Below are 25773 nucleotides of genomic sequence, written 5' to 3'. Positions count from 1 at the left end.
CAAGTTCCACAGTCATTCACACCATCACTAGCCTACGTCTACTAGGTGACTGTTGCAAGCCTATAAGTCTTTTGGCAAAGTCAGGATATTGGCACTACAGACATGGTAAACCCACTCAATTCAAATATACATGAAAATGCAATATGGTACTGTCACTCTTAAGCTCTGCCACATTCTCTAACATGGTTTTCTCTCAACAACATTTATTTTGACACTGCCCAAATACAATTTCACTAGTTTATTAAGCAATGTCCAGGATTTTGGCAATATATCAATGAAAAGATACACCCTTACTTTCAAGAGCTTATAATTTGAGGAGGGAAATAGACATCTTTACCGTAGCACTTGCCACCTTGTATTTTCCCTGTAGGTTCCAAGGTGAGTGGGGAAGAACTTGCTAAGCATCTAAGACCTGAACCAACCCTTGAAGCTCATCAGACAAGAAGGGAGGAAAGATATTTGAAGGCTGAGCATGTGTGGAGATGTGGATAATGGAAATCTGTTCATGTTCCTTATCTTATTCCAACATAACTTGTAGTATGTAACCTGCTGACATCAAACTTTGGACTTCAAGCTTGATGAGCATATTGTTACTTTCTTTAAGGAACAAAGGGAACATGATGTAGATGTGTGTTTGTATTGTCTCTTCAGCACTGAAGCAATGCCAGTGTCAATCCATGTTTATGGCCTTGGTTTCCTCAAATTTTTGTCACTTATCAAATAGGGGAAATTTAGCCAACTTTTATTACTCTTTTATTGATGAAGACCCTGAATTTAAACTTCACTTGAAGTGCTACAGTTATGGGCTTTGTGACCCTTTAAGATCCAATGCATGGGGCCAGGCATGGTGGCGCATGCCTGTAATCCCAGCACTTTGGGAAGCCAAGACAGGTGGATCACCTGAGGTGAGGAGTTCAAGAACAGCCTGGCCAACATGGTGAAACCCCGTCTGTACTAAAAATACAAAAAAATTAGGTGGGCGTGGTAATGGGTGCTTGTAATCTCAACTACTTGGGAGGCTGAGGCAGGAGAATCGCTTGAACTCAGGAGGCAGAGGTTGCAGTGAGCCGAGACTGCACCACTGCACTCCAGCCTGGGCAACAAGAGCAAAAATCTGTCTCAAAAAAAAAAAAAGAAAAAAACGCATGGGTATTTTTGCTTGTAGAACTGAGTCAAAATCCCTGTTCTGAGCTGGGCATGGTGGCTCACACCTGTAATCCCGGCACTTTGGGAGGCCAAGGCCAGAGGATGGGCCAGGAGATCGAGCTCAGGAGATTGAGATCAGTCCGGGCAGCATAAGGAGACCCTATCTCTACTAAAAAATAATATATATATATGTATATAAACACATACATATAAAACAAACACCTAGCCGGCCACGGTGGTGTGCACCTGTAGTTCCAGATGCTCTGAAGGCTGAGGTAGGAAGATTGCCGCGGTGAGCCATGATCACACCACTGTACACCAGCCCACATGACAGAGCAAGACCTTCTCTCGAAAAGAAAAAAAGAAATCCTTGTTCTGCTACTTGTGTGTGTTTTTACTTTGTCTCCATGAACTTCTATTTCCTCATCTTTGACATGGAGGTAAGAATACATCCCAGGGTGTTGCTGTGGATTAGATTGGGACAGTGGGTAGAAAAGAGTCTGACATATAGTAGGTGATTTTTCCCAAAAGTAAGTTTTTTGTTGTTTTCCCTCCTCGGTAACCTGAGTCCTATAAACCCCTAACACTGAAGATTATTCTGGCCCTTGAGTTAACATTTGGCGAATCACTTGGTTGAAAGCAAACTCCTAAACCAATGGTTCTCAACCAGGGGCAGTTTCACCCTCCAGCAAACCTTTGCCAAAAATCTGAGACATTTTTGATTAACACAAGTAGGGGTGGGGAGTATTATTGTCATCTAGTAGGTAGAGGCCAAGGATGCCACACAGCATCCTGCAGTGCATAAGGTAGCTGCTATCACAAAGAATCACCTAGCCCCAAATGTCAGTAATCCCCTGTTCTAGATAAAGTGAAGCAGAAAAGTTTGTCTATTTGCATATCATGTTGATGACTTTTGAAATTTGACATGTAATAAATAGAGTTGCCATTTTCTTTTTACACCTCTATCATTAGAAAGATTTCCCAGGGTCATCATCAGGATCCCATCCTTTCAGGTGCTCCCATCATACTTTTGGTGTAAGCTACACAGCTCCCCATAGGGTCTTGGGTGACCTCTTACCTTTCTTTAGGTCTGCTTCCTGAAGACAGTGACAGGTTTTTGTTTTTCGTTTTTTGTTTTTGTTTGTTTTGAGACGGAGTCTCACTCTGCACCAGGCTGGAGTGCAGTGGCGTGATCTCTGCTCACTGCAACCTCTGCCTCCCGAGTTCAAGTGATTCTCCTGCCTCAGCCTCCCAAGTAGCTGCAACTACAGGTGTGCACCACCAGCCCGGCTAATTTTTTTGTGTGTATTTTAGTAGAGATGGGGTTTCACCATGCGGGCCAGGTTGGTCTTGATCTGACCTCGTGATCCGCCTGCCTCTGCCTCCCAAAGTGCTGGGATTACAGGCGTGAGCCACTGCGCCCAGCCAACAGTACTTTTAATTGTGCTTACCGCTGTGAGTAGTTACTCAGCACAACATGGGGATAGAGGGTGTCATATTATTCCCATTTTGCCAGCGAAGAAACGCAATCCTAGATGGGTAAATTATCACAGCAATGACCATGTAGCTAATGACTGGCTAATCCAGCCCTGGGCTTTCAACTCCAAACCCAAGACCTCTTTTTTTTTTTTTTTTTAACCAGAACTTTCCTAATGTATCTCATGATCTTCATGGTCATGGCTAGAGAGTTTTATCACATTATTGTTTTTGTAGCTATTTAATACCTGCTGGTCTTACATTTCTGGGTAATTTTTAAGCTCCATGAAGGCAAAAGTACTGTTACCGTCTCTTCTGTTGAATATATCTGAAGCTGTGACAATACTTGTTAATTTTTCTACCTAAGAAATCCCTGATGCTGATAACATTTATCATTTAAACGTTTAAGGAAATACGGATCCCTCAGTATTAGAGAAAGAATGTCAAAGTAGACTTAAAAATGTTTGAACAGTGCTTTGGCTTTGGGAACTGGCTCAAATTGATTCACATGTAGGAACCAGCATGCCCAGTGCCTGTTCTCTTTGGCATGTGAACACTGTGCTTATGTGTTTAATTGTTATGACCACAAAGTAGAATATTGAGGGGCAAGAAGATGCTTGTTAATAGACACTTACATGCTTCTTGGCAATTAATTTAAAAAGATGTCTAATGCCCAGTGGGTTTCTCACCACCTAGTGACACTTAATAAACAGAGAATCCCAAACCAGTGCATACAAATGTTGACAAATAAAAGTACCAAGAGGTTTGGTCTACCTATCAAAAACAGAAAAGACCTTGAAAGTTGTTTATTTTATCATAAATATTCCATTATAGTCTCCGTTATGTTGGTACTAGACTTCTTGGCTTGAAAAATCTGCTCTGAGGTACAAGGCAAGTAATTACTGAGTCTTCCCAGGGACTAAGACAAAATTCCCAAACAAAACCTTTTAGGGTTTTTAAAAATTAATTTTTTGGATGGGATTTGGTAATTACATGTACTAACAAACACTGTAGAATATTTAACCTTTAACTTACTGTATGTGAGCCGTGTATTCCTTCTTGGAGAGCTAAAAACAATGCAGGGTCACATTTTCTGTTTGAAAAACACTGTAATATATTTCTTTCTGAATTTATATTTCAGGTGGGAATTAATGTTATTCCAATTTTCTCCTGTTAACATCAGCACCTGAATATATTCAGCCAAAATAATAGATTGTCTAAAATAGTATTTTTACCCAAGACAGGTAAAAAAAATCAATATACAGTTCCCATCAGTGTGGTAAATTACAGTAACTGCAGTGCAAATTTCCATTAACCCTTCTCTTCCTTGGCCCAGAGAAGGGGCCTTCAATTAACTGCTAATCATCTAAATGTAACCAAGTGAGTGACCGGGCTTGACGATGGGCTGTGCTCTCAGGTAGAAGTGCGAGGAGACTTATTGGTCTTGGAAGGTTTTGTGTGTATTCTTGCCAGGAAATGAGGCAATGGGTTGGCTGACCTTTCAGTCCTTGCTAGCTCTGGTATTGGGTGATTCGTAGTCACCTTCAGGAAATCAGACGTTGGGCTGGGGGTTACTTAAGAAGCTGGATTTGCAATGCATCTCTAGGTTATGAAAAATGAAGGACTAGCTCAGACTTGGTCTTGGTTGGCTATTGATTTAGAATAGGCTACACAGAATGGAATCACAGAACTTGGAGTCCATTCCTAAAGTCAGCCGAAACCCTGCAGACAAGGCTGCCTGAATTCCTTTGCACTGAAAGTTGGAGGGACATGGAAGAAGGAAGGTTAAAAGTTAAATTTGGGCAGGGTGTAGTGGCTCACACCTGTAATCCTAGCACTTTGGGAGGCTGAGGCGGGTGGCTCACGAGGTCAGGAGATCGAGACCATCCTGGCTAACACGATGAAACGTCATCTCTACTAAAAAATACAAAAACATTATCCGGGCGTGGTGGGCGGGTGCCTATTTTCCCAGCTACTCGGGAGGCTGAGGCAGGAGAATGGCATGAACCCAGAAGGCAGAGCTTGCAGTGAGCCAAGATCGTGCCACTGCACTCCAGCCTGGGCCACAGAGCGAGACTCTGTCTCAAAAAAAAAAAGTTAAATTTGAAAGTAGCAACTTGTAAGCCAACTATGACCCAAATATACGTAATTTGTTTGGCTCTCATAGTATGGAAAAAATTAGCCAATTTTAAATTGGGAGATTTCATAGACCTTCTGGATTTTCACTTGTATCTAACTTAAAAATAAAAGAAGTAGCAATACTTAGCTTGTATTCTAGCATAGCAAGAATGGATTGGAATTGCCCATTTTAGGGAAAAAAATTGTCCAGTCCACTACCGTCTATCTTTCCTATTTTTTTTTCTTTTTTGAAATGGAGTCTTGCTCTTGTCACCCAGGCTGGAGTGCAGTGGCATGGTCTCAGCTCACTATAACTTCCTCCTCCCGGGTTCAAGTGATTCTTCTGCCTCAGCCTCCCCAATAGCTGGAACTACAGGTGCATACCACCATGCCTGGCTAATTTTTTTTTCTTTTTTTGAATTTTTAGTAGAGACAGGGTTTCACCATCTTGGCCAGGCTGGCCTCGAACTCCTGACCTCAAGTGATCTGCCTGCCTCAGCCTCCCAAAGTGCTGGGATTACAGGCATAGGCCACCACACCCAGCTTCAGTCTACCTTTTCTTAGTCATCCCTTAGAGCAGTTCTCTTCACACAATTATGTTATCCTGACAAGAGCATCTGAGTTTATGACCTCTGGTATAATTTTATAAGGAGGTTGCCCTGATGCATCAAGCATACATAAATATGCATCAGATTAAGGTGTACTTCAAATAATTTGTAAGAAATTCTAACTAAAATACATTTACCGATGATTAACTTTTTGAGAACCAATTACTATAGGTTCACATCATTCTTACCCACTTACACCATGATAGGCTTTTGTGAAATGTGGAGAGGGATGGAGTACTGTGACTTAACTGAGAATCCCTCATAAACTAGGATGTTTAAGTCAAGATTCTCTTGGTGCAAGTGATTCAAATGAGCTCAACTAGCTTATCCCCATCCGCTGCCTCATATTGACTTACATAACCAAGAGTGCAGGGGTATCTGACTTCAGGCCAGGCTGTATTCGAGAAACCAAATAATGTTCTTTCTCTCTCTCTTTTTTTCTCTGCCTTTCTCCTCTCACCCCACTTTACTCTTTCCCAGCTCTGGTCTCTCTGTTGGCTTAATTCTCTAGGAAATACCCTCCATAGGGTGGTAAAGACAGCCACTAACAGCAAGTCTAGCATTGTATTTTCCCTTGGGACATAGTTGAAGAAAAAAAGAAAACTTTCTTCTTAGTGGCCATAATGATCTCAGCAAAGAAATGTAGATATTCTGGTCTGGCTCACATACCCAGGATTAATTTAACAAGTATCTTTTTAGTTCCTACATTGACTAAGGCGCTAGCGAGGTGCTTGAGAACCTCAAGGAATCCCTGCTTTCATGGAGCTTACTTACATTATGGGAAGGGGTGGGAGTGAATCCAAAGATAAACATAATAAGCAAGAAAATTATATAGTACTCTAGAAGTAAAAAGTACTACAGGGAAATTGCTTTTAACTGTTAAAAACCCCACCAGGTGAGAAAAAGCAGCTCTCAAAAGACAAAAGAGAGCTGCTTTTATCAGAAATAAGCAGAGATGTAGTGTAGGCACAAATGAAGTGTTTATAATATTAGTTCTACAAATGGAGGGTTTTACTATTGGGAATATCATCACTTGTATCTCACCTCTGCTGCTTTGTGGTGAAAGGTAAAAATAAAGAAAGAGACTAACACCAAGCATGAAATGGCGTGTATAGCCCTGCAGCAACTCCTTGCTGCAGGTTTCACACACAGCCACATAGAGCTCCTGGTTCTTCGGTCTCCATCTTTGCCTATGCTGTTCCCTGTGCCTTGAATTCCCTTCCTACTAACCATCTTGATTTTTTGTTTTTGTTCAAGGTCGCCAGATGAGTTAAATGCCCCTCTTACGGGCTTGCAAAGAACCTATGTTTGTCCCTCTGGCAAAGAAATTATCTTATTTATCCTTGTCTACTAGTTTCCAGTAGTATAGCTGGTTCAGTCCATGGTACACATACAAACAGTCTATGAATCTGTTTGATGGCTGCTTTCAGAGACCCATCATTTCCCTGTCGTTCTCCACCAAGTGAACCATTACACCCTTGTGCATAGTGATGCTATGACAATGTTCCCACTGCTTGCGTTTGAGCCCTCAGAGATGAAGACGTTTTCCTGACCCTCAGCCTCTCATTTGCTCATGAGTTCTGTTCCCTATGTAAGAAGTGGCCTTGAGGAGTACATAGGTTTGTGTAAAGAATCTCTGGGTGGCAGTTCAGGGAGGTGGTTCAGAGCACGGCTTCTGCCTATATTTGTATCCCAGAACTGCAGGTTATTAGGTATAAGGCCTTTAGCTGTTTTATAGCTGTTAATAATAGATAATAATAGTACCTTCAGAAAACTGTTGAAAATGAGATAATCTATGTAAAGCTACTAGAATAGTGTTTAACAGAGTAACTGCACCATAGGCATTTGGTATTATTATTACAATTATGAGGAGGAGGAGGGGACGAGGAGGAGGAGGAAGGGTAAGAAGAGGTGGTGGCCAGTCAAGAAACAGTAGTATCCAAGTTGTGTTATTGTGGTTCCAAGTTGCGAAAGTCCTATGTATGTATTATTGCATTTGAGTCTCATGGTCATTCTATGAGATAGTGTAGTTTTCATCCCCATTGCAGAGATGAGTAAATTAAGACTCAGATGGTGCTTTCCTAGGCATTTATCTACACCTTTTAGCTGTGATCCCATGCTTTTGTGATTTTGCTTCTGTTTCTTTGTTCCCCAAATTCCGATTTTGGAGTAATGGCATGATTGGAGGAACACAAGTTTGGGCTATGGGACACTGGTTGTATGGCCCGTGCCTGTTGCTGTGGCCCAGCCAGGACTGCGGTGGAGCAAGAGGCATTTGCTTAGTGCATGACCCAGGCGTTTACCTGAGAGCAGTTTTGGAGCTAACCCAGTGCACAAAGGGCCATTTATTTGGGGAACTGTCCAATGATCTATTTCTGGCAGAAAAGAGGCCTTATAATTCATCCTATTCTGGGAAAAGTGGCACCCCCCCAACCACATGCAGTGGCACTGAGATTTCCTAATAGGACAGGGTCTGAGGCCACTCTTGGCTCACCTCCAGCTTCCCCTGTCATTTCCAGTCATGCCTTATGACATGCAATCATTTATCTTGAAAAGTTGTGCCAGGCTGTCTGTTGCAATTCTCTGAGCAAAAGATGAAGGGCACCTGGAATAGAGACCAGAGACCAGGCCGGGCTTGAAAAAGTTAGAGACATGGTCTAGACCTAAGTCTCTGCCTCATCTTCTGTGCTGTTTTAGGCAGGACACTTTCTCTGTGCCTCACTTCTCCATGTGGAGCACAATGAATCCTGTGCCCTAGTCAGAAACTCAAATGTTCCTTTCAGCTGTGATAGGCTGAATAATATCCACCCAACAGCATCAGGTCCTAATCCCTGAAACCTGAAAATGTTACAAGGACAAAGGGTCTTTGCAGATGTATTAAGTTGAGGATCTTCACAAGGGAAGATTATCTCAGGTTATTCAGATGGGCCCCAAATCCAATCCCAGGTGCCCTTGTAAGACAAAGGCAGAGTGAGATTATACATACACAAGAGGAGAAGTTGATAGGAGAATGGAGGCAGAGATTTGTGGCCACATGCAAGGAGGTGCTGGCAGCTGGCAGAAACAGGCACACCAGAGAACGTATTGTGTCCTACAGCTTCCAGAAGGAGTGTGGCCCTTCTGACACATTGATATTAGCCCAATGGAACAGATGCTGAACTTCTGACTTCCAGAACTCTGAGGAGTAAATTCCTATTGTTTGAAGCCCCTGTGTTTGTGATAGTTTGTCACGGCAACTATAGGAAATGAATAAACTGCTCTGTGACTCAATTATCCCTCACCTTTTCTTGCCGCTCATCTGCTCGGCAAGGTTTCCAGTCTCAGTTGGTGTGTATTCAAAAACAGAAAAAGGTGCTCGTCTTTCTTGAAGCTTCATTTAGTCTTGTGTTCTCTATTGCTTTCGATTGGCATTTGTTTCTGTGGTCACCACAATGAAATGGAGCCTCTTCCCTCTATATGTTCAGTTTCTTCTTGTTGTTTTAGCCGACAGCTTCCAATCAAGTCTTTTACATCTTTTCTGATATAAGTAATTTAGTAGTCTTGAGAGCATCAATTTGTGGTAAAGAAGATTACCTTTATGTTAATTTAGTGGCACTAAGGATATGTGCTCAATAAATACTTATGAGCACTACTGTGTGCCAGCACACAGGCAGCACCAGGGAATCCTGGGGGTAACAGGGCCCCTGACAGGAGAGACCGCCCCCCCCCAGCATATTAGTGCTCTCCAGAGAAACAAAACCAAGAGGGTATATACACAGTATGAGCATATGTATACATACATATACATATACATGTACATACAGAGAGATATTTATTATAAAAAATCGGCGTATGTAATTATGGAGGCTGGCAAATCCAGAATCTGCAGAACCAGTGTCCCAGTTGGAGTTGAAAGGCTAGAAGCTGCTGTAGAACCAGGAAGAGCTAACATCCTAGTTTGAGTCCAAAGGCTGGCAGGCTGCTATAAAATTAAGAACCAATGTCCCAGTGCAAAGGCCATCAGGCAGGAGAATTCTCTCTTAGTCTAGAAAGGGTCAGCATTTTGTTCTACTCAGGCCTTCAGCTGCTTCGATGAGGTCCACCCACGTTATGGAAGGCAGTCTGTGTTATCCACTTCACCAGTTTAAATTTTAATCCCATCCCCAAACACCCAGAATAATGTTTCACTAAGTACCTGGGCACCTCATCACCAAGTTAAGCTGGCATATAAAAGTAACCATCACATTTGCTCTTGTGTTACTGGCATTCTAGTGGAGTACACACAGTCATGCTTTTTCTTTTTTTCTTTTTTTTTTTTTTTGAGACGGAGTCTCGCTCTGTCGCCCAGGCTGGAGTGCAGTGGCACAATCTCGGCTCACTGCAAGCTCCGCCTCCCGGGTTCACGCCATTCTCCTGCCTCAGCCTCTCCAAGTAGCTGGGACTACAGGCGCCCGCCACCACGCCCGGCTAATTTTTTGTATTTTTAGTAGAAACAGGGTTTCACCGTGGTCTCGATCTCCTGACCTCGTGATCCACCCGCCTCGGCCTCCCAAAGTGCTGGGATTACAAGCGTGAGCCACCGCGCCCGGCCCAGTCATGCTTTTTCTATGTATGCTCAAGCTTCAGATTGCAGCAAAACTCTAATTTTCCAAGATTGCTAGCAGAGTACCATGTTCTTGCTGCAGGCACATCCTCACTGAATATTCCCTGGCCCGAGCCTCTACAAGGAGTTCTGGGGAAATGTTTTTAGCTCTGAGGTCACCTAATAAGGCTAAACAATCCAGAGCTGGGTTGTAAGAGGTCCCTCTGATTTCTCTAAGTTCCGCCAGGATATGCCTATGCTTACCTTACCCCCAGACAACTCAGAGCTTTGGGGTTCGAGGAGAGTCTTGAAGGAATAAGAGCATTCAAGAAAAGGATAATATTTTAATTGTTTTTTCTTTGTTTATTTCTGTCGTGTTTGTTCTTTTCCATATCCCAAGTGCTCTCTATAGAAAAAATAGCAGTAAAACTACCAGGATTTCCTCCTTCCAATGCATCCTCTCTTGAGCAGTGACTCAATTTCTTGCTCGGAAATGGTGCCCCCAGCCATCGGTGGCTCAGGTTGAAAATGTGAGTCATCTCTAATGTCCGTCTTTCCCTCAGACCCCACTTCTGGGCATTGTAAAAATTATTAAAAATATATCCAGAGTTTTACTATTTCTTATTACTTCTTCCCCGCCACCTCAGTACAAAGACACCATTACCTCCTGTTTAGATGACTATGATAGTCCGCGGACTCCTCCTTGCTCCTACATGTACCTCTGCCTCGAATCCATTCTCCACAGAGTGACCAGAGGGATTCTTTTAATAGCTGATATCATGCCCAAGTTATCCTTGCTCACAACTTTCCAGATTCAGAAGAGTAAAATCCAAAGTCCTCTCCAGGGCTTCCGAGGCCCTGTGTGATCTGACCCTGTCTTCTCTGAGACCTCATTTCTGACCATTCTCTTATCTCACCTGCTCTGCCTAGTGACACTAGTCTCCCTGTCATTCCTCTGATTGCATTGACACTTCTATTCCCTCATTCTCCTTTCTGGTTCCAGCCTCACCCCTTCAGAGAGGCCTTTCCTATCCTAACCACCCCAACTACAATAGCCCCCATCTTTTTAATAGGCGTCCCTGTCTGCCCCTTCATTCTGCTTTTTTCTTCAGAGAACTTATGACTATCTGGGATCATACGTCTGTCTCTAGATCTAGATCTAGTTGTCGGTTTACTTGTATGTCATCTTCCTCCCACACTAAATGGTGAGCTCCGTGCAGGCGGAAGACACTACTCATCTCCATATCACAGCACCCCAAATAGTGGCAGATACATAATGGTGATCAATAAATAATTAATAATGGAAAAGAGTAAAAGGCAGGGAGTAAGAGCAATGTGAAAAACTTTAAGCTTCTTCTAACCCCAAGAGTCTGTGAGTTGATGAAGGGCCCAGCAGCCCAGGTCACCTAATTACTGTTATAGCAAGTTTGATGGTATCAGGCAATTCAATTGGTGCTTCTTGTTTGAGATTGAGTTTATTTGTCACTCCTTGGTCCTTCTCTGTATTGGCAGAGGACCACAGAGCAAGGTGGCCAAGAGACTCATGTGAGCAGAGGAAGGGAATGTTCACGCTGGGACGGTGCTCCTGTGTTGTCTGTCTATGATGGCAGCCCCCCTCTTCATTCATGTGGCAACTTTAAAAAAATATTTGCTCTATCAGTAGGTTTTGTCCAACTCTTGCTTCCTCCTTAAGTCCTAGGTTACATGTTCATTACTCATTAACAGCTTCCTGGTGCCCAGACTAGGTTAGATCACCCTGTTCTGAGCTTCTATATTTGCCTTTCTTAGCATTCATCACATACTTGTAGACATTTGCCATGTGCTACTTTCCTTGTCAGCCTGAAGGCTTCAAAAATGACCCTGTCTGCTGTGTTCATCACTGTACCCAGGGGGAGTGTCAAAGTAACAGAGGCCTAGTGAGTGCTCAATAATTGTTTGTTGAACTAACAATTGAATTTTATGATAAACAACAAAAATTAACATAAATTATAAAATAATTTGATGATTGCTTATCACTTCCTTGATACCTCATCAAAACAGTACCACACTTATTTGGACCTTCGTTTATTTTGTATTCAGCAGGAGGTGGTGGAATAGGAGATTGATGGGACATTTACTCCTAGAAATAATTTAATTATTACAAAAATTTTCCAGAACCATCAATCTGTAGAAACCATCCAAAGAAGACCATGAATCGGATTTTGTTAATAAGATTTTTGGTATACAGATCATGATCTTTTCTAGAAGTGATTTTATCAGGAAATTTTAAAACAAATTTTATCCTTAATCTTTCTTGAAAACTAACCCTTTTATTTTCCTACCAAGGAAGGTAAAGCACAACTGAATATAGAGTGGGAAAAATTAGGACTAGCTCTCATGTTTTAAATATTCTTTAACTTCTCAATTTCTCTTCCGACAGAGTAGAAATAATTATATTCTCAGGATTTGGATTAAATAATTTGAACAGTTGGACATTTAATATGTGAACTGTTCATAAGCATGATTGTTTGTATCACACAGTCAGAAAATGAACAGACTTTTATAACTGACAGAATTTTCTGACTCATATATTTAAACCCAATGCTATTAACCCACCAAAGTAGAAATAACATTCTAGTAGGGCTATGTATCCATACTTTGACCAATCAGATGCATTTATGGAAAGGCTGGGGCTACAGGTTTACAGGAAGGCATCAAACAAAGGAAAGTTGAGCTGTGTGCACTGGAACAAAACCCTCGCTCTGATGCCTTAACACTGTGTTCCAACGATGGCCCAGCCAGCCTAAGACAAAAGCAGCCGTGTGTCTTATCAGCGCCTCGGCAGCTCTTGCTAGGAAATACCACAGCTTGTGAAACCACAGCCCAAATAATTGGGAACAGAAAGGAGGGAGGGTGATCTACATTTTTATGTTGGGAGGGATTAAGATCATAGGAGCTTCAGGGATGTTTTATGCAGTATTTGTAAGTTTACGACATGTGTAAAGATGTAGAGTCTGTTATTTGGAGGCCAATTATCCATATAAATGATATTTAAGCCCTATTCTTTGTTTTCTGAGTGAAACTTCTGGACTAAGGTCTGACAGTGAGCAGAGCATTGGACTGCAGGGCTGTCCTGGAAGCCAGGCACTCAGGCTCACCTCTCCTTAGCATTCCTCTACTATTTACGTTTGTGTGTGCCAGCAGCCAGAAATGGGGAAAGGAAAGGAAATCAAAAGCCATCTGTTTGACTTCTTAAAAACATGTAAATTCCAGTCACAAGGCCAACTGCTGCTGTAACAGATTATCACAAACTCCCATGACTTTAAACAACACAAATTTATTGTCTTACACTTATGGGGGTCAGAAGTCCAAAAATGGGTCTCACAGGGCTAAATTCAGCATGTTAGTGGAGCTGCTTTCTATAGGGTCTGGGAGATAATTCATTTCCTTGCCTTTTCCAGCTTTTAGAGGCTGCCTGAATTCCTTGGCTCTTGGCCGCTTCACTTTGACCTCTGCATCCATTGTCACATGTCTCTCTGGCTCTCCCATCTCCCTCTTTCACTTCTAAGGACCCTTGTGATTAGATTGGACTCACCTGGATAATGAAAGATACTCTCCCATCTCAAGATCCTCCTTACCTTAATCACATTTGCAAAGTCCCTTTTGTCATGTAAGGTGAGAAATTAACAGGTTCCAGAGATGAGAACATGGACATCTTTAGGGGCCCATTAGTCCACCAAGCATAGAAAGCAATGGAAATTACTCGAGTCCGATTTTGTCCTTTCCTTCCTTTTCTCATGACCACCATGATCTGCCCGGTGTTTCCAAGCCTGAGCTGTAGTTATGTAGGATTCCCCTTACAAATGCAGGTTCCACTGAATCTTCAGACCTCCACCCCCAACCACCGCAAACATGCGCACATCCAAGAACTCACTTCCCCTCCAGGCATTGGCCCAGGGCCACATCTCTATTAGTATAATTCTCACTAGTGTTGCTTGTTAAACATGTCACTTCTGGGCACATGTTGGGAGTACAATTGGTGGCCCTTTTGTGGGTGGAAATGTTCATGCAACTAGTTCTGGCCAATGATTTATAAATAACTCTAAGCTGAGCATTTCATTGATGGCATGAAGATCTTCCAGCACCTTCTCTTCTCCCTCTTGTTACATTGATCAGCAGCATTCAAGATGGGTAGACTTGCAGTTAACATGCAGAATAAACTGGAAGTAAAGTTTGTTGTAGCCACTAATATGTTGAAATTGTTTTTTACAACAGCATATAAACTAACTTATCCTGACTGATGCACTTAGCAAAGGTTAAAAGGAAGGAAACTAGAAGCATAAACAACACAAGCTGCTGCTAACTGGTTTTCTCCATTTACGTGTCTCCTTGTGAAATGTATATGATAATATACCTAAAGACATCATTCGTCACATGGAATTGCCTCTGTCTCTTCTTCATCTGTGGAAATGAGAAAAAATCTGCAGATGTGATGAGTAGGAATGTCGGAGAAGAGTAGTGGGTGGTGCTGTGGGCATTTAGCAATGATCGCTCTTTTTATTCTTTGCAGTAAACCCTCAAAATGGAAATATGCTTATTTTAGGGCAAGCACAGAGTGGAGGAGAATTTGATGGAAATCACAGTAGGAAGAGAAGTATACAGGGAAAGAGAGGTTGAAGAGAGGCCATGCCAGCTGACCATAGCCCAGGGTGTCTGCACACTGCAGGCACTCACACCTCGAGGTGCCTTGTTTTTGAACTCTTTGGATGCCCTTTTACTCTACTCTTCTCCCTCTCAGGCCTGCTAGAACGCTTGCATTAGGCCAGTAATTGGGATTAAGGCATAGCTCCCACCAGCTAGAGATGGAACCTCCAGCCCAATGCCAGGGGTACAGCAGGAGTGTCAATTGCCTGCAGATTAAAACTGGACTTTAAATGCATATTTCACAGAAATGTTATTATATCCTGTGTTACGCATTGCTAGAGTTTCTGTATATACCACTGTTAGAGCACCCAGTTCTTCAGCTGGGTGGTAAGTGAGTTGTCAGTGACTTGGGCTCCTGTGGGCCAGCCTGAGAATCCAGCCCCCAATGAAGAGCATTGTTTCTATGGCAACCGCAATTTGTGACCCAAATATCCAGGTTAAGGTTTTCCTATTTTATCTAACTGAATGTATGAGTCACACATTCTAACTGAATGTGTGAGTCAGTGGGGTTTCCCAATGTTCAATTAAAAATTAGGGTTCTCTTTTAAATATGTATATTTTTTTCACCCAGATAATCCATTTGTGTCAGCAATAATAATGGAGGACCTTTATTCTAAAATGTCTGTGTTTAGGTAGAAACTTCTGTGATGGCAGGGTTAGTCAAGACCAAAATGGACATCTTTCTTCAGCAAGTAGTTCATTTGCTTTTCCTTTTATTTCTCAAAACCCTGCAGGGCGAGCCCTGCTGAGACTTACTGACAAAAAGCTCGAGCGAATGGGGATTGCCCAGGAGAACCTCCGGCAGCACATCTTACAACAGGTACTCCAGCTGAAGGTGCGAGAAGAAGTCAGAAATCTACAGTTACTCACACAAGGTACCCTGTTGCTTCCTGATGGGTGGATGGAAGGGGAGATGAGAAGAAAGAGCACCTTACTATTAGGACAGATGGGAGTCAGGGAGAATTTGTTGTTGTTTCTTCGCAGAATTTCCTTCATAGAAAATAGTATACAGATTTAAAGATTACTTCCCTTTGAAAACTTTTTTTATAGCTCACTAGAGAGAAGGATGCACAAATAAGTAATGGATGAGCAAACAGAATTACCTGAGCTAACTTCAAGGTTGTCACATACAGCTGTATGGATTGTATACTGCACAACCCCAGAGAATACCAGTCACATCAATCAGGGTACGACTGCACTCACTAGAGTTGTATAGTGTGCAGCCTGCACAACTGTACAGTCCAGCTCTAGCTATCTTCACCTGCGCCAATTGTGAGGGCGCTTTAGAATTTGAGTGATTCTATAGTTACGATGACCAGTGATATAAGTGGAGTTTTTGTTGTATTTTTATTTTGCTTTTCATCGGTTAGTGGGAGAAAAACATTTTAGATATGTATAACTATACATGAATGTATTATACACACACACTTTAGAGATTGTAAGAACCCCATTTAGCTTCTTGAAAGTGGAATAATTTTTAAAATAGACTACAGTGAATCTAAAACTAGACTGTTAAGAGTATATAATTCTTAACAGGAATTATAAATAACTTCAATATGATGAGAGCACTTAAGATCTCAATAACTGTGGAAGTGACAAAGCTAGAATTCGAAGAAAGCCTTAAGTTACACTATATGTAACTTATATGTCCACGTAAGGTTTGGATGCTATCAACCTTCATTGGCTATAAACTTTGTTTTATTTTAGTGTCCATTGTACATCATTTTAAATGAAAGGATGATAAAATATGTGTTTTTGAGAGCCTTGAGTATTTGTCATTCTGCAGAATATTGTAATTGCATGCATACTGATATTGGAGAAATCTGGGTCAGCCAAGTTTCATGTTATTGCATTTAGATTAACCTAGTAATAGTCCATTTGCCTAGAGGAAATAATGTGCTCCCTGAAAGATTACTATTCTAGAAGGATAAATATAGACTTCAAGTGATCATAAAATAGTATTGTTTGTTTCATATGCATTATTTGCATTTTGTCCCAGAGACTTCCAATGGTGAATTTACTGGTATACTAAGTGATTTAAATTTGAATGTGAAATACTGATACACTTTTAAGCTTCTTTTAAGAAGTAGATAGAAATATGAAGATTATGATAAGAAAGTCTATCACAGTGCTATTTGGAAAACAGAAAATTTACAAGAAACCTAGAGGTCCAGCAATATAAAAAGAATCAAGTAATTCTGCTTAAATTCATAAGATTCAGTATAATGCCCAGTTATTAAAATTACTTCTTTAAAGAATACATGACAACATGGGAAATTACTTAAGTCATACAAGGTGGGGGGAAAGGTCATGTGTAAAATTGTATGCATAATATAAGCCCAATTTTGTAAAAACCATATATTCTTATAAGTACAGAAAAAAAGGACTGCAAGTAAATATGCCAACCATTTTAATAAAGGATCTCTCTGGATTGTGGGATAAGTGGGTGACTTAAATTCTTATTTTTCTATATTTTCCAAATCTTCTGCAAATTCATATTAAAATTATAATCAGAAAATACACATATGCCTTTTTTTAAGCTTCAACCACAAGCATAGCTGCCCAGCTTCTGTTTAGTGCCTACGGTTTTTGCAGCTCATTCTTTTTCCCTCTGGTGATGATCTATAGAAGAAGACCTAAACTCACGTGTGATGCATTGTGTGTGCCTTTGACCCTTTTCCTCTACTAGTGTCAGCCTGCAGTGTGTTTGCTTTGGAGAATCATTTTCTACAGCTCTCATTGCCCTATATATGCATAATATATAAGATTTTTCCTAAGATAGTACTCAGGTCTATTAAGCTAAATATACGTATGTGTTCTGGGAAGATAATGCCTAGTTCAGCCCTTTCAATTCAGTTGTTGTTGTCACTTTCTTGAGCTTTGAAAAGCTGTACATTTTTAATTCTTTCACTCAGTTCCCTTTGGAAGACCGCATTGTTCTCTAGCTCTTGGGCATTTTGTCTGTGCTGATATTACCTTTTTTACTGCTTGTTCTTCACATGGGTTTTTGGTTTTGGTTTTGGTTTTTTCAAGACAGAGTCTCACTCTGTTGCCCAGGCTGGAGTGAAGTGGCGCAGTCTTGGCTCACTGCAACCTCCACCTCCGAGATTGAAGTGATTCTCATGTCTCAGCTGCCCAAGTAGCTGGGATTACAGGCATGCACCACCACACCAGGCTAATGTTTTGTATTTTTAGTAGAGATGAGGTTTTGCCATGTTGGCCGGGTTGGTCTCGAACTCCTGGACTCAAGTGATCCGTCGGCCTCGGCCTCCCAAAGTGCTGGGATTACAGGTGTGAGCCGGTTCTTCACATGTTAATGCTCAAACTCATGTTATGCCATGCATCCTTCAGAAAATACATAGCCTTATTGAAGTAATAGCTTTTTTTTTTTTTTAAAAAGGAAGCAAAATTGATAAGTTGTTTTTATGTTTTATGACTAATAATAGAAGTTCTAAAGACAGTCGGATTAGCGTTAAAATATTTTGGGTCTAGGTTTGCTATAATAAAAATATTAGAATTTCATTCTACTCAGGTGAACCAATTAGTTTAAAATATATATCATATAGAAATTCACCATAGGGGTAATAGATGTTTCAGTAATGAATATTTGATTCTTCATCTCTGTAAATATTACTCGACAGAAACAATATGCTGAATAAGTACAAACAAAGACTTTGCAATGTTTTTGGAAATCCTTGGGCTTCCCTCTTAAAGAGGGTGAATCACAGTTCTTATCCATAGAGATGGAGTATCCTTCCATGGCTCGTGTGGGGCTGTCACTCTGGTGTAATGCATTTAATTTTGTGTTGCTGATGATTATCTAACATGTTCAGGCTGCGGTAACAAAATGCCATAATCTAGGTAGCTTATAAACAACAAAAATTTCTCTCTCACAATTCTGGAGACTGAGAAGTCCAAGATCAGGGCGCCAGCAGATTCAGTGTCTGATGAGGGCCCACTTCCTCACAGATGGCCTTCTAATCCTTGTAATGTCACGTGGGGCAGGATCTCTGTGGGGCTGCTTTTACAAGAGCACCAATCACATACATGAGGGCTGCACCCCCATGATCTGATCACCAAGCAAGGGCCCCACCGTCCAATACCATCACCTTGGGGGTTAGGATTTCAATACATAAATTTTGAGGAGACATAACATTTAGACCATTGCATTGATAGTTAACAAATATTTACTAACCAACACATTTTAAGAAGAGTTATCACTTTCAAAGAAGTCCATTTTTGAGGAAAGGAATTTATTTTAAAAATGATTGCATTTCTTAGGAGTTTTCTTCTTGCCTTTGGAGGCAATTTCAAAATATAGTTTCTCGGAAACAACTGCCCATCTTGAGGGGAATAGTGAATTAAATTATGGTACACCCAGGCGTTGGTGTACTCTCAGCTATAAATACGAGAATGAAGAATACTAATATGGTAGGATCTCTGGGATGCTATGAGATGAGAAAAAAGCAAGGTGCAGAACAATGTATACTATATTTGAACAATGCATATAGTATGCTACATTTGCCAAAGAGAGGGAAATAAAAATGTATATCCATATGTGCTTTGTTTTAAGGAAATGCTGAATGATGTACAAGAAACTAATACAAGCTGCACCTGTGGGACAGGGAAGATGGTGGATGGAGAGAGGGTGTGTGCCTTTTATGTCACTTTGTTTTATGAAATGTACGAGTATATTAACTATTTAAAGGAATAAAATTTTTAAAAAGAAACAAGAAGGAAAAAGGGTGAATTTTGGCATCAGACAGGCCCAAATTTTAAATCCTGTACCTAACACATTTTTCTGTGCTCACCAAATAGGGATGTTGTAAGAATTAAGGGAGCTAAGATATATAAATCACTCGGTACAGTATGATAGTAAATGCAGAATATTGTTGGCTATCAGTAATAGAAGCCACGTAATTTAATCAACCTCATACATTTATAATAATCCTTATTTTTATAACATCTTTATAGAGATATAATTCACATAACATACAACTTACCCACTTAAGGCTTAAAATTCAGTGATGTTTAGTGTGTAAAGAGAGTGGTGCAACCATCACAATAATTTACATATGCATATAAAAGAGGATGAAGAGGTTAAGTAATATACTCATAGTCAGACAACTAGTAAAAAGCATAGCACAGGTCTGTCTGACTCCACAGCAAACTTTTACCCATTACGCTTTATTGCCTTTATTATGTCAAATGGGCTAACAATTTCCATCTCCAGGTGGTTGTTAAATGAGATTTTACATACAAACCATATCATAGAGTTCATTGCATATTCTATGACAGAGGTTGGCAAACCCTTTCTGTAAAGGACCAGTTAGTAAGTATTTTAGTCTTTGCCAGCCATATGGTATCTGTTGCAACTACCCCCACTAGGCAAAACCCAAACATAGACAATACTTAAATGAATTAGGCATAGCAGTGTTCCAATACAATTTTATTTACAAAAAGAATTACTGATACACATCAAAGGAAACAACAGAGTGAAAAGACAACACAGAATAGAACATATATATAAATCACATATCTGAAAAGGGGTTAGTATCCAGAATATATAAGAAACGTCTATAACTCAACACAAGGAAAAAAAAACAAGCCAAATAATAAAATGAGCAAAGGATTCAAATAGACAGTTCTCCAAAAAAGGTATACAAATGGCCAACAGGCATAGGAAATGATGCTCAACATCACTAATCATTAGAGAAATGCAAATCAAAACCACACATCATCTCACACCCATTAGAATGGCCACTACAAAAAGAACAGAAAATAACTAGTGTTGGCAAGAATGTAGAGAAATTGGATCCCTTGTGTACTGTTAGTGGGAATATAAAATTGTATAGCCATTATGGAAAACAGTATTGAGGTTCCTCAAAAAAACTAAAAATAGAGTTACCATATGATACAGCCATCTCACTTCTGGGTACATATCCAAAAGAATTCAAAGCAGGATCTTGAAATAATTGTACACCCATGTTCAGTGCAGCATTATTCACAATAGGCAAGAGATAGAAGTGACCCAAATGTCTATCAACAGATGAATGGATAAAGAAAACATGGGATATATACAAAATGCAATATTATTCAGCCTTTAAAAAGAAGGAAATCCTACCACGTGCTGCATGATAAACCTCAAAGACATCGTGCTAAACAAAATAAGCGAGTCACAAAAGGACAAATAATGCATGATTCTACTCATATGGAGTATCTAAAATAGTCAAAATCATAGAAACAAAGTAGAAAAGTGGCTACAAAGGCTTGGGGAGGAGGAATTTGTGTTTCATGTACAAGTTTCAGTTTTGCAAGATGAAACCTCATAGAGATCTGTTGCACAACAACTTAGATATACTTAACATGACTGAACTATATACTTAAAAATGCTTAAGATAGTAAATTTAATACTATGTGGTTTTTACCACAGTAAAAAAAAAAAAATTGCTAGCCCATTGTTTATGGACCCCTGCTTTACAAAGTAAAAAAATGCAAGCTTTTGAAGTCATCATCAAGATTATTATTTTTATTGTTTTATTTTCTCATGCTGTAGTGTAGGGTTATTTTTGGAGTGTCCCTTTTAGTGACTTTCTTGGCTGCAAATATGTAGAAAGTGTAAAAATATATCAGCAACTATGAGGGTTGGGTAAATTCAGGCAATAGAAAACAGTATCTCAACTGGCAAGTTAGGCAGATGTGAGTAGAAGATGCTACCATCCTCATATGCCTTTATAATTACTGCCTATAAGATGAAAAAAGAATAGTATGTTTGTTTACCAGGGCCAGTTATAGCTCATTAAACATCAGTGTTTCCTGAAGAACTTTTTTCACATTGTCCAAATATATGTGTCAAATTTTACTCGGGAATTGCATAACCAGATGGACTTTCCCAAAGCTCTGTCTTTTGGAACAACAAAAATTAGAAACACTACTTTCTAATCCAAGAAGACTTTTTAGAACTATATGTACGGACTAGCTATTTTAGTCCAGTCACCTCCGCAATGATACTTCAGCAACTCAAGTAGGCCATCTGAACTGAAGTAGGCCATCTGGTCCACAACCTTGCTTAAAGAAGAAAGTCTTTGTAGAATGGAGCAATAGACTTGTTGAGAAATTGTCCAGTCTCCTTTTGCAGATTTGGGCACCAAGAACCAAAGAGGATTAGAGGTTTGTTCCTAGTTACACAGCTAGTTAGTGGCATAACTGAAACTAGATTGCAGTTCTTCTCATTCCCGTGCCAGTATTCTTTTTATCTCATTGTTTTTATTAACGTATATTCTGTATTGCATACAGTAAAATTCACCATTTTTAGTGCACAGTTATGCAAGTATTGGCAAATGCACACAGTTGAATAACTACCACAACAATCAAGATAGAAAATTTCTATTACTCCAGAAAATACTCTCCCAGTGCCCCTTGGTTGTCAGCTCCTTTTATTACTACCAGCCCCTGGCAACCTATGATGTTTTCCATCCCTACAGTTTTGCCTTCTCCAGAATGCTATATAAATGGAGTCATAGTGTCTGACTTCTTTGACTTGTGGAGATGGATTTAGACTTATCAAAGCTGTGACGTGTCATCATCCCTTTCACTTTCATTGCTGAGTATTCCACTAAATGTATTAGATTGGTGCAAAAGTAATTGCAGTTTTTGCCATTATTTTTAATGGTTAAAAACTGCAGTTACTTCTGCACCAACCTAATATAACCACAGTTTGTGTATCCATTCCCCAGCTGTGGGACATTTGAGTTGTTTGCAGTTTTTTTTGACACAAATAAAGCTGCCATAAGCACTCACACATAGGTTTTTATTATAAACACTGATTTTTATTTCACTAAAAAAGTAAATATCTAGAACTGGAATTGCTGATTGGTATCTTAAATGTATGTTTGACCTCATAAGAAACTGCCAGATCAGTATTCTTAAGATGGTGGGAGAAGAAGAAAAATAGAATTAGAGACTGGCTTTAATATATATAAAAACAGTGGGAGGTTTTCTGGAAAAAAAAAAAAAACTGCATCTTTGTAGAAGTTCTACCTAGTGCTTCCTGGAACCACCAGTATCGTTAGGGGCCCCAATTTCCTGAGAGTCTCAGGTCAAACATATTTACCATTAACTTATTTATTCAAAACAAATTTTCTCAGTATCTATTGATCAGGCAATAGGATATGTCTTTCTACAAGTGACATTGAGAAATGCTTCCTTTGTCCGTCTTCTGAGGAAGAGAATCTTCTTGCTCCTGAGAAAGAAAACATGAGCCAGTCAGATTCCTTTTTATGCATATGTGAAGAATGTCTGATGTTCTGATTGTCTAGTATGTCTCAAATTATGCTATTTGAATTTCCAGGCTCTTTCATGCCTTTTATTTAGTTGAGGCTTTAGTGTTACAAATCTGATGTTCACATGCCAGTTCTCTTCAACACAGTTCTTCTGCTTTATCATTGGATAGCATGAGCTTTTCCTTGCCTTGGTGCTCACATGTTCCATGTACATGATATTGACTCTCTTGGTTCTCTTTCTAATGGCCTCGTTCAGGGTGTTCGCAAACTGCCCTCTTCTGCCACTTCCCAAATGTTGATTCCTCCTGGGGGTAGGTCCTCTTAGTTGTTGGCGTTTTGCATGCTGCCTGGAAAATCTCACCCTCTACCACTTAAGCATCCCCTACTTCATAGTGACTCTCAGATTTACGTTTTAGACCTCTCTGAAACTACAGATTCTTATTTTTCTCTCTCTAAAAGATGTGTACCGCTGAATATTCCTCTGACATCTCAAATTTAAAATATCTGAATCTAGCCCATTATCCTTTTCTACCATCTCCCCAGTCTGTTCTTCCTCCTGTGCTGGTTTTCAAGGTTAATACCTCCATGACTCACACGCTGTCACCTGTCATAGAAGGTTCAGAGTCACCTGTGATTACCCCATTTTCCTCATCACCAACATGGAGTCCATGACCAAATCCTCAGAGTTCTGCTTGTGAAGTGAGTTTCCCATCTTTCCCAGCCTTGTCTCTACCTTAACCACTGTGTTAATTCATTCCTCTTCAGCTCTTTCCCAGGCCATTTGAATAACCTTCTAGTTATCATTTTATCTGAAGTCTCTATCCTGCTCCCTCAATTCTACTTAAATTAACATCCCACTTCTATTGCCAGAGTTAAATATATTTCTGACAACATTATTTCCATCCTTAAAACATTTACTGGTTCCCAATTACCTACAGAATAAAAGTCAAATTCTTTAGCATCGCATAGCCATTCTAGGCATTTCATGGATGTATTAACTTTGGGCAAGTTGCTTGTCAGAAATTAAGACATCTTCATTATAAAAATGGGAATAAGATGTATTTCACAGGATTGTTATGAATATTGTATAATAAAACTCACGAAAAGACATAGCCTTGATGAGATATTAACTCTTCTGAGAAGACTTACCTCATCTTTCAGGCAGAACTAATCATTCTCCTATCCATCTGCATTTCTTTTTTTAAAAAAAATTTTATTTAAGTTCCAGAGTACATGTGCAGGATGTGCAGGTTTGTTACACAGGTAAACGTGTGCCACGGTGGTTTGCTGCACCTATTAATCCATCACTTAGATATTAAGCCCGGCATGCATTAGCTATTTTTCCTGATGCTCTCCCTCTCCCCACCCTCCACCCCAACAGGCTCCAATGTGTATTGTTCCCCTCCCTGTGTCCATGTGTTCTCATTGTTCAGCTCCCACTTATGAATTAGAACATGAAGTGTTTGGTTTTCTGTTCCTGCGTTAGTTTGCTGAGGATAATGGCTTCCAGCTCCATCCATGTCCCTGCAAAGGACATTATCTCATTCCTTTTTATGTCTGCATAGTATTCCATGGTGTATATGTACCACATTTTCTTTATGAAGTCTATCATTGATTGACGTTTGGGTCGACTCCATGTCTTTGCTGTTGTGAGTAGTGCTGCAGTGATTATGTGCATGCATGTGTCTTTAAAACAGAATGATTTCTATTCCTTTAGGTATATACCCAGTAATGGGATTGCTGGGTCAAAGGATATTTCCAGTTCTAAGTCTTTGAGGAATCACCACATTGTCTTCTACAATGGTTCAACTAATCTGCATTCCCACTAACAGTGTAAAAGCATTCCTATCTCTCCACAACCTCACCAGCATCTGTTGTTTCTTCACTTTGTAATAATCCCTGTTATGACTGGCGTGAGATGGTATCTCACCGTGGTTTTTATTTGCATTTCTCAAATGATCAGTGACGTTGAGCTTTTTTTTTCATGTTTTTTGGCCACATAAGTGTCTTCTTTTGAGAAGTGTCTGTTCATTTCCTTTGCCCACTTTTTAATGGGGTTGTTTGTTTTCTTCTTGTAAATTTGTTTAAGTTCCTTATAGACTCTGGATATTAGACCTTGGTCAGATGGATATGTTGGAAAAAATTTCTCCCATTCTATAGATTTTCTGTTCACTCTGATGATAGTTTATTTTGCTGTACAGAAGCTCTTTGATCCCATTTGTCAGTTTTTACTTTTGCTGCAACTGCTTTTGTCATTTTTGTCATGAAATCTTTGCCCATGCCTGTGTCCTCAATGGTACTGCCTAGATTTTCTTCTACGGTTTTTGTAGTTTGTGATTTTACATTTAAGTTTTTTGTTGTTGTTGTTGTTGTTTTGTTTTGTTTTTGTGGGTTATTTATTTATTTTTGAGACAGAGTTTTACTCTTGTTGCCCAGGCGGGAATATAATGGCGTGATCTCGGCTCACTGCAACCTCTGCCTCCTGGGTTCAAGCGATTCTCCTGCTTCGACCTCCTGAGTAGCTGGATTACAGGTGCCCACCACCATGCCCAGCTAATTTTTGAATTTTTAGTAGAGATGGGGTTTCACCATGTTGGCCAGGCTGGTCTCGAACTCCTGACCTCAGGCAATCCACCCGCCTCAGCTTCCCAAAGTTCTGGGATTACAGGAGTGAGCCACTGTGCCTGGCCTACATTCAAGTTTTTAATCCATCCTGAGTTAATTTTTGTATCAAGTGTAAGGAAGAGGTCCAGTTTCAATTTTCTGCATATGGCTAGCCAGGTTTCCCAGCACCGTTTATTAAATAGGGAATCCTTTCCCCATTGCTTGTTTTTGTCAGGTTTCTCAAAGATCAGATTGTTGTAGGTGTGCACTTTTATTTCTGAGTTCTCTATTCTGT

At 40.1% G+C, this 25773-nt stretch overlaps 1 protein-coding gene across 5 annotated transcripts in view; it reads left to right on the top strand.

Moving 5' to 3' along the window:
* Positions 1 to 25773, top strand: part of SAMD12 (sterile alpha motif domain containing 12) — a 446664-nt gene that overhangs the window by 228037 nt on the left and 192854 nt on the right. For 2 of the 5 annotated variants that reach the window (XR_004026197.1, XM_030795133.1), the window contains exon 4: positions 15327 to 15467. Coding sequence is in view for 4 of the 5 variants with exons in the window: in XM_030795133.1 (XP_030650993.1) it covers positions 15327 to 15467 (141 nt within the window). In the remaining variant the exon portion in view is untranslated. Of the gene's footprint in view, positions 1 to 15326; positions 17624 to 19165; positions 20099 to 25773 lie in introns of those variants that run through there. The other 3 variants (XM_030795134.1, XM_030795131.1, XM_030795132.1) reach the window with 3 other exon arrangements.

This window comes from Nomascus leucogenys, chromosome 16, assembly GCF_006542625.1.
Source record: "Nomascus leucogenys isolate Asia chromosome 16, Asia_NLE_v1, whole genome shotgun sequence".
NCBI classification, from domain to species: Eukaryota; Metazoa; Chordata; class Mammalia; order Primates; family Hylobatidae; genus Nomascus; species Nomascus leucogenys.
The sequence above is the reverse complement of the archived record's forward strand: the minus strand, read 5'-3'. Positions and strand labels throughout refer to the sequence as shown.